The following is a 9857-nucleotide window of genomic DNA, read 5'->3' as shown; positions in this document are numbered from 1 at the left end:
ACCCAGGCTGGAGTGCAGTGGCACGATCTCAGCTCACTGCAACCTCTGCCTCTCGGGTTCAAGCAATTCTCCTGCCTCAGCCTCCTGAGTAGCTGGGATTACAGGCATGCGTTACCATGCCTGGCTAATTTTTGTATTTTTAGTAGAGACAGGGTTTCACCATGTTGGTCAGGCTGGTCTCAAACTCCTGACCTCATGATCCGCCTGCTTAGGTCTTCCAAAGTGCTGGGATTACAGGTGTGAGCCACCACGCCCGGCCCAATGATTAAATTCTTACCCATTCAGAGAGAAGTACCCATTTTCTTCATATTCAATCTAATTAGATTCATTTGAATCTGCCTGTGTAAGTTATGGCTAATGTGTCTTTCAAGGTATAGGTCCATTTTAATCTGATTTGTGGCATAGGTTATCAAATTTGTGGGCATATATTCCCCATATTTCTTTATTATTTGTTTCTTTCTATTGAGTATCTGTTAATGCTGTACACTATGGTAGGTGCTAGGGATATAGAAACAGACAAGAATTGTGGTCATTTTTCCTGAGGTATTTATTCTGTTTGGGAAGATGTCACCTGACTGGTGCTGTAATAGAGATGTGAGTGGAGCATAGGAGGCGGGAGAGGAAACAGAAGCTCCTGGGTAGTGACCTTTGTGTTGGCCTGCCACATGAGTCCTTTCAGCTCTTCTGCTGCCATTCATTTTTATAGAAGGTGGAATTTCTGTAGCTCTAAGAATATGGCAGTGTTTTCATATCTGAGAGAATATTTAAAATTTAAAGAAATTCTAAAGGCCGGGCGCGGTGGCTCAAGCCTGTAATCCCAGCACTTTGGGAGGCCGAGGCAGGCAGATCACCTGAGGTCAGGAGTTTGAGGACCAGCCTGACCAATGTGGAGAAACCCTGTCTTTCCTAAAAATACAAAATTAGCCAAGAGTGGTGGCGCATGCCTATAATCCCAGCTACTCGAGAGGCTGAGGCAGGAGAATCACTTGAACCCAGGAGGCAGAGGTTGTGGTGGGCTGAGATTGCATCATTGCACTCCAGCCTTGGCAACAAGAGCAAAACTCCATCTCAAAAGAATTAAAAAAAGCTGTTTTTTTGTCAGTAGTGGAAATAGAGATGGGTTAATTGGCCCTGGATCTAGTCAAGGAAAGGTATGCCTTGTGAAGATTCTAGATTTTGAGCCAAGAATTGAGCTCATGGCTTTCTGGTTCCCTGCTGTTTTCATATAGTAGAGGACAGAAACTTACTCTGAGAGGCAGATCTGCCCGTATCTGATGCCTCCCAGGTAACTATGAGCCAGTGAGATCTGTAGTTAAGTTCAGAGTTAGTGGTTCCTGCTTTATTTTTTAGTCCTCTAATGGGTACTTTGTAAGTGGTGCTGAATTAAGTGTTAGGCTGGAATTTTTCTACCATTTCATGTGGATATTTCTTTTTTTTTTTTTTTTTTTGAGATAAGGTCTCACTCTGTCACCCAGGCTGGAGTGCAGTGATCATGGCTTACTGCAGCCTTGCTCTTCCGGGGTCAGGCCATCCTCCCACCTCAGCCTCCTAAGTAGCTGGGACTACAGGCATGCATCACCACATCCAGCCAATTATTGTTATTATTTTTTCCCCCGTAAAGATGGGGTTTTGTCATGTTGCTCAGGCTGATCTCTAACTCTTGGGCTTAAGCGATCCTACCGTCTTGGTCTCCCAAACAGCTGGGATGATTACAGGTATGAGCCACCACACCTAGCCCTCACGTGGATATTTCTTATTAAGAGTGATCATGAGACTAAAGTTCTAGGAAGAACTAGAAAAGGTGAAGTGATAATGAAATTTCATTAAGAGCAGTGGTATCATTGTCTTTGATTATTTGGTACCTAACATAGTGCCTGTTTCAGTACAGTATGCGCCACTTAACGATGGGGATTCATTCTGCAAAGTTCATTATTTGGTGATTTTGTCATTGTGTGAATGTCATAGTGTACTTACACAAACCTAGATGGTATGGCCTACTACACACATAGGCCGTATGGTGTAGCCTACTGCTCCTAGGCTACAAACCTGTACAGCACAGCATGTTGTTATACTGAATGTTGTAGGCAGTTGTAACATAATGGTAAGTATTTGTGTATCTAAATATTTCTAAACATAGAAAGGATATAGTAAAAAATACGGTACAAAAGATAACACCTATATAGGGCGGATCCACTGTACTCTTCTGGGGTCATTGTTGTATATACAGTCTATTACTTACCAAAACATCATTATGCAAGTACCTGGCTGTACTTATAGTTGCTACCTGCTCCTTCCACTCTGTGTCAGGCTGCTGCTATTTATAGTGTCTATGGTTTAGCCATGGGAGTGTGGGATCTCACTGAATTTTGTCTCATTGTGCAGGTTGTGCATTTGCCCAATTCATGACTCAAGAAGCAGCTCAGAAATGCCTTCTAGCCGCTTCTCCAGAGAATGAGGTAAGGAAGATATTTCCTTTACCCTATAACACAGGAGGTAGTGCCTCCTAGGGGCAACATCTGATATTTACACAAAGCTTTATTATTATTGTCAATAATAATAAACTAACACTTATTTAGCACTTAGTATGTGTTAGGCACTGAACTTTACATGCATTATCTTTTTTTTTTGAGATGGAATCTCGCTCTGTCGCCAGGCTGGAGTGTAGTGGCATGATCTTGGCTCACTGCAACCTCTGCCTCCTGGGTTCAAGTGATTCTCCTGCCTCAGCCTCCTGAGTAGCTGGGATTACAGGAATGCGCCACCACGCCCAACTAATTTTTGTATTTTTAGTAGAGATGGGGTTTCACCATGTTGGTCAGGCTGGTCTCGAACTCTTGACCTCGTGATCTGCCTGTCTCGCCCTCTCAAAGTGCTGGGATTATAGGCATGAGCCACTGCGCCCAGCCTACATACATTATCTTATTTAATCATTACATCAGCCCTTTGGGGTAGGCACAATTATTATCTCTACTTCATAGGTGAGGAAATGGGAATAATAATGTATCTGATATTTATTGCTGTCTGTATGTTAGCCTCTTTCCTAGATTGATAACATGAAAGACTAGGATAAGAAGGTAGTAAGGTCGTCTATGAAGTAGAGTAGATGTTTGAGAGAGAATGTGTGTGGGTGATGGAGAAGTACTCCATTTGTTCTGTAATCGAGTATAGTATTATCTGATATTGCTGTTGTTTCTTAAATCCTCTTGAGTAAGTACTCTACTATTTCATTAGCTTTCTTTACAATACTAGACATTTGCCTGTTTACAGATAATTTTCCTCAGTTTGGGACTGATCAACTCCCAGAAAATAAATTCTTTACTGCTGACTGCCTGAAATACACATGTAGCCTTTTGCACAGCTATACTAAATATTGTGAGGCCCGGTGATCCACTTGTAGCTAGCTGGGCTGAAACCTCATAGGACTTGGCTTCTATAGCATAACTGGTGTTTGCCCTTTCCCTTTCTGTGGTGTTCTTGTCGGGTGCTTAGTTTCTAGTTTCTACTCATTATGTGTGTGTGTGTGTGTCTCTGTGTGTGTGTGTGTGTGTGTTGTTTTTTTTTGTTTTGTTTTGTTTTTTTGAGACAGAGTCTTGCTCTGTTGTCCAGGCTGGAGTGCAGTAGTGTGATCTCAGCTTCCTGTCTCAGCCTCCCGAGTAGCTGGGATTACAGGCGCACACCACCATGCCTGGCTAATTTTTGTATTTTTAGTAGAGATGGGGTTTTACCATGTTGGCCAGGCTGGTCTTGAATTCCTCACCCCAGGTGATCCACCGCCTCAGCCTCCCAAAGTGCTGGGATTATAGGCCTGAGCCACTGCACTTGGCCATTATGTGTTTTTAAGAGAAGTTTGTGATCTGTTACAGGCTGGTGGGCTTAAATTGGGAGGCCGGCAGCTCAAGGTTGACTTGGCAGTGACCCGTGATGAGGCTGCAAAGCTTCAGACAAAGAAAGTGAAGAAGCCGACTGGCACCCGGAATCTCTATCTGGCCCGAGAAGGCTGTGAGTAGTGGTAGGGAGATGTAACCCAGGCTTCTAAGTAGGTGACCCTGTGCCATATCATTGATCCAGCAATAGTATGTTTGGGAGCATGTTTCAAATAAAAAACCCAAATGTTATCTTTAACAGTGTTATATGAACATTCCACTTTAATAGATGTGGCTTTCTATTAGGAAACCTTCACTCATTTTTGTGGATTAACCATCCCATTCTCTTTCCTGCCTAATTGCCTTATTTTTCAATAGAGGATTGGCAAGGCAAACAGGGAGAAAGAACTCAAAATACCTTTGCTTCTTGTCATTTCTAATCAGAGGTTTTCATTATGTCTAAAATTATTCTTTTGGATTATTCATGGATTTAAAATGTATACCCAGTACTTTCATTTAATGTCAGAAAGACAATCATAAATTAGCTCTACGTTTTTTAGAAAATTCTTCTAGGTCCCACAGTATTTATCAGTTCACCTCCTCCATAGCTTCACAGCCTGTACTAGTGTTGCCGGGTTTTTGGGGTGCAGGGGAGTGCTCAGCTCGTTCCCCACTGGGCTCCAGGCTCTTGGTCTCTCGCTCTCCCAAGAATGGGAGAGGGGACCACAGCGGGCGCGGTACACTCATAAATACCAGACCCCAAAAAGTGTTTGCAGAAAGTGATTTATTTAGGCAGAGAAAGAGAAAAAGGAGAGAGAAAAAGATGAGAAAGAAAAGCCTTCCGTGAAGAGTGTGGAAGGGGACCTAAGTATTTAATCCAAAGGGGTGTAGGAGAAGGAGACTTTTAACCTGGAAGGAATTCGCACCTTGTCCAAGCCCCCTGGCCAATGAAAAGAGTTCCTTTAAACCTCCACTGGAGTGATTGACTTTTTGGTTCTTCCCTGGCATGTGAAAATTAAACAGAAACTGTTAAATCTCCTGGAGGGAGAGGCATGGGGTGAGGGGCATGGCGTTGGGAAGTTCTTGCCCTTAAGACTACACCCCCTTGTGGACCTGGAAGGAGCACACATTCGGTCACTAGTAATGTCCATTAGCCTTCAATACTAGTTGTCTATGGCAACATAACTGTTTTCTGCTGGCTTATCTCACTGCTTAGTAATGGACCTCAAGTACATAAGGAACAGCAAAGTTAAGTTCCAAGGGCAGATTATAGGTGGAACATTGTGCATTCCAAATGCCCAAATGTACTTATGTTCTATACTTCTTCCAGGCCTTTCTTTCTGACTTTGGGCATGTACATGAAGCTTCTTGGAGGGGAGTGGAGGAGAAGAGGAATAAAATCACAAAAGGTTCACAGTTTTAGTCCTTGAGAGCAGCTCTGAGCCCAGAACTTAGCCCTGTAACCTATTTCTGGACCTAACCAAATGCCATCATGTCCTGGCCAGCATAGTCCTCTGGGCCCTGTACAAAGAGTTTGCATCATTCAAATCACATTCCTGTGGTTGCTCAGTGAAAATTCCCTTGTTGATGTCTTGGCCTTTTTCCCCTCTTTCTGTAGTAATTCGTGCTGGGACGAAGGCTGCAGAGGGTGTGAGTGCTGCTGATATGGCCAAAAGAGAACGGGTGAGTAGATTAGGCCTTGACCTTCAGGTTCTACATGGCCTATGAGTCAATCAAAAATAGTTACGGAATGCTAGATGTGCTCATCAAAGAGCCAAGTATGGTCACAGACTGTACTTACTGCCCTGTTAGAAAAGTATAGGTGAAACAGCTATTAACCCAACGTTATACATAGTATTCTGTCTGCCTTCTATGCCAGTATAAAAGATCTGTGTCTTAGTCTGTGTTTCCCCAGTGCTTGACAGTAAATGTTTGCTGAGCACATGCTGCTCGGTCGTGCAGTACACAGAGGCTAGGGCTACATATAATTAGGTGTCAGTATAAGCACAGAATAACTTAAGAAGGGAAGATGAGAACGGGCTAGAGTTATTAGGGAAGGAAGAAGATACGGAATTTCCAGATTATAAAATCATTTTAGAAAAACCCCATCTTAAGGACGTTTTCAGTGTTAACCGATAAACTTTATGTTCCTTTGGTGTTTGGTAATGTTCCCAGGAATTTTTACTTTTTTCTGTGTAACTTATTTTCAAAAAGCCAAGCCCACCTATAATGGTAAAGACGCATAATCATGAACAGAATCAGCTATGAAGCTGAGGAACAGGGGTGATAGTGTAGTGACAGCAGGAGGCCGTGTGTCTTTTTGCAGTGTGTCTTTTTTCAGTGTGCACAGATTCTGCACTATTGTTTTCAACTTTTCTGGTAGTGAACATCTGGAAATTATGGTATTTGGGGGCATTATATACCCTTTTGTGAGCACAATGCAATAATGACATATTTAGTTTAAAACTAATTTTGTTAGCAAAAAGCTCATTCAGTGATATGTATGCATTGTAAATTCACAGCAGGCACAGCTTTTCCTGACAGAAAAACAGTCTGTTGAACTTAAACATAGCCTCTTCAGATGTTCCTTTGATTGTTATTTTCCAGGAGATTGGTTTATTTTGTGATTTGTTGGTACTTTTACCAAACAAGAAGCAGCAAGACTGAGAAGACTTGACAAAAGAAAAACTTATAGTTGAAAACTTTTTTTCTATCAACTTAGTTTTGAAAACTAATTGGGAGAAGAATGTCATCTTTCATTTCATTTTAGACACAGATCACACAGGAATTAGGGTTTTGTGGCAGTATAGTTGAGGATATTGCTCTAAGAGCAAAATACGGTTCTGTGGTCATATTCCTTTGCCTCAGGGTGGCAGAGTTGAGAGGAGACAGCATTCTCTCAAGTATTCTTTGAATAAGTTCCATTTCCTTTTGGAAGGATTAGATAATCAGTTGAGTTGGTAGGTAGATGAGGACTAGGCATATATGTTAACACAGTATAAGTTGTTATTTGCTCTGGGCTGCATTTTGAGGTAGGAATTTTCTTTTCTTTTCTTTTTTGTTGAGATGGAGTTTCATTCTTGTTGCCCAGGCTGGAGTGCAATGGTGCGATCTCAGCTTGCTGTAACCGCCACCTCCCAGGTTCAGGCGATTCTCCTGCCTCAGCCTCCCGAGTAGCTGGGATTACAGGCATATACTACTATGCCTGGCTAATTTTTGTATTTTTAGTAGAGACAGGGTTTCACCATGTTGGCCAGGCTAGTCTTGAACTCCTGACCTCAGGTGATCCGCCTGCCTTGGCCTCCCAAAGTGCTGGGATTACAGGCATGAACCACCTTGCTCAGCCTTATATTATCACATTTTGGCCTCACATCAGTGCCAGAGACATTGGTCTACTGCTGCATTTTGTAGATGAAAAATTGAGGCTTTAAAATTGTATGTATTTCTCCAGTTAGGGATGGCTCTCCAGAGCCTATGATTTTATTATTACCCACCCACTGTCTTGTCCCCTTGAACTTTTCTTTTCCTGTACTGGACATTGTAAAGCTGCAGTATGGGCAGTTTCCTTCCTTTTTGTATATGTGTGGTTATGGGATGGGGATCATAGTTCTTTTCCTTTTGGAGAATTATGAGCCTGCCTCTTAGAAAGGGTGGGTTGTACTGTTAACAATTGGTCGTTCTTTCAGTTTGAGCTGCTGAAGCATCAGAAACTCAAGGACCAGAATATCTTTGTCTCCCGAACCAGGCTCTGCCTGCACAATCTCCCAAAGGCTGTAGATGACAAACAGCTCAGAAAGCTGCTGCTGAGTGCTACTAGAGGAGAGAAAGGGGTGCGCATCAAGGAGGTGAGACTTGGCCCTGTTTGTTGAGAACTTTCCTTCTGATCTTGGGTCAGATCAAGCATTTCCCTCAGGCTGTGGTGCCAGCATATCAACACATTTTTATTTATTTATTTATTTATTTTGAGATGAAGTCTCGCTCTGTCGCCCAGGCTGGCACAAGTGGTGCAAACTTGACTCACTGCAACCTCCTCCTCCTGGGCTCAAGGATTTCTGCTGCCTCAGCCCCCTGAGTAGCTGGGACTGTACACATTCACCACTACGCCTGGCTAATTTTTGTATTTTTAGTAGAGAAGAGATTTCACCATGTTGGCCAGGCTGGTCTTGAAATCCTGACCTCAAATGATCTGCCCACTTCGGCCTCCCAAAGTGCTAGGATTACAGGTGTGAGCCACTGCATCTGGCCATCAGCAGACTTTCTTTTGGACATGTCAGCATGCAAGGCCGAGTTCAGCAGTTTCTTGGTTTTGTTCTTTTTTTTCTAAGAATTGCTTTTTACATTTGACCAAATCACAGCAGAATGTGAGGAAGTCTGTCTGCCTGAGTTAATTTAGCAGGCATTTATTAAATGCCTGTTGTGTGCTTAGCATTATACTTTGTGCTATCATGTAATTTTCTTGCAGAGAAAATAATCTGCTTTGCTTTTTGGAAGAGCGTTTGACTACTCTTACCCTATTGTCAGAGTCCCCTGTGCTCTGTGGTCAACACAGGAAGTCCCTGTGCCCTGTGGTCAACACCATGTAGGTGTTCAGCAGTTGAATTAGAAAAAAAACTGGGTTCACACCAACTTGGTTAGACTCTGTGTGAGTTCAGAACTTCTACTCGGCCTCCACATCCCCCTTTGCATATTTCTGTCTTTTCTTCTTTTTTTTCAGATGTGGTCTTGGTCTGTCACAGGCTGGAGTGCAGTGGTGCCATCTCAGCTCACTGCAACCTCCGCCTCAAGCTCAAGCAGTCCACCCACCTCAGCCTCTCAAGTAGTTGGGACTATAGGCGGCACACAGTACCATGTCTGGCTAATTTCTTATGTTTTTGGTAGAGACAGTGTTTTGCCATGTTGCCCAGGCTGGTCACAAATTCCTGAGCTCAGACGATGCCCCTGCTTTGGCCTCCCACATTGCTGGGATTACAGGTGTGAACCACTGGGCCTGGCCTTGCATATCTCTATCATACTGCTTACTGTTACCCTGGCCTGAAATGGTCCATCAGTCACTTCTCCCCACTAGACTAAGTTTTTGAGGTTAACATTATCTCATTATCCCCAGTCCTTAGCATAGTACCTGGCACATAGTAATCTTTCGGTCAGTATTTATTTTAAAAGTGCCATTGCCAGTATTTTGGGTCTGCTTTACTCTGTTTCACCAACATAAACTGAAACCTTTTCAAAATGTATGGATTGGTATTTGGAAATTACGTGAAAGAATGTGAATATATCAGCACATATCTGACACTACTCTTAGTAAAACTGCTCATAGGGGACAGTTGTGTCATTTCTCATATCATCCAAATACTTAATGTCTGCACGTTTAACACCTGTCATAATTTAGAGAAATTTATGTGTATTCTGTAATACTTGCATTATGTTGAATTTTTCTCTTAATTCTTTCCGATGTGTACATATTGTGAATGTCTCAATAAGATAGTAAGCATCTTGAGGACAGGACCTTCATTATATGCTTCTTTTGATTCCTTACAGTAATGGACAGTTCTAGGCACAGAGTAGACACTGGATGTAAACTAAATGTGGCATCCATGTGTCCCCGATACTTAGCCCTCTCCATTACATGAGAACGACAGCTTCAGTAGTAATAATAGCATGTAAATGATCAATTTTCTCAAAAAAATCATACGATACTTTGGTGACCCAGATGTCTACTACATCTGGCTTAATAGAGATGATCTGAGCTGCAAGCAAATAGAGCTGAAACTTCTTCCTATATTTCTGAGGCTGTATGTTGGAGAGGCTTACTATGCTTGAAATGTCTTTCTTATCTAAAGCCATCAGGCCTTCCTCCTTCCCTTCTTCAATAATTTCCTTCCTGAGGGCTTTTTTCAGTGGTAAGATCTGTGGACAGTACTCCATCCTCGGTAATAACTTGTTACACAACTTAAAATACCAGGTACTTCTTAATTTGTATTGTGAACAGTTGTGTTT

The 9857-nt window shown here is 42.5% G+C and overlaps 1 protein-coding gene across 2 annotated transcripts in view; it reads left to right on the top strand.

Annotated features, from left to right (window-relative positions):
* RBM28 (RNA binding motif protein 28) overlaps nt 1–9857 on the top strand; it is a 38441-nt gene that overhangs the window by 15470 nt on the left and 13114 nt on the right. For both annotated transcript variants that reach the window (XM_017549493.2, XM_017549492.2), the window contains exons 11-14: nt 2383–2456; nt 3864–3999; nt 5482–5546; nt 7550–7708. In XM_017549493.2, the coding sequence (XP_017404982.1) occupies nt 2383–2456; nt 3864–3999; nt 5482–5546; nt 7550–7708 (434 nt within the window). The remainder of the gene's footprint in view (nt 1–2382; nt 2457–3863; nt 4000–5481; nt 5547–7549; nt 7709–9857) is intronic.

Source organism: Cebus imitator, unplaced genomic scaffold (assembly GCF_001604975.1).
Source record: "Cebus imitator isolate Cc_AM_T3 unplaced genomic scaffold, Cebus_imitator-1.0 Scaffold219, whole genome shotgun sequence".
Taxonomy (NCBI): domain Eukaryota; kingdom Metazoa; phylum Chordata; class Mammalia; order Primates; family Cebidae; genus Cebus; species Cebus imitator.
The sequence above is the reverse complement of the archived record's forward strand: the minus strand, read 5'-3'. Positions and strand labels throughout refer to the sequence as shown.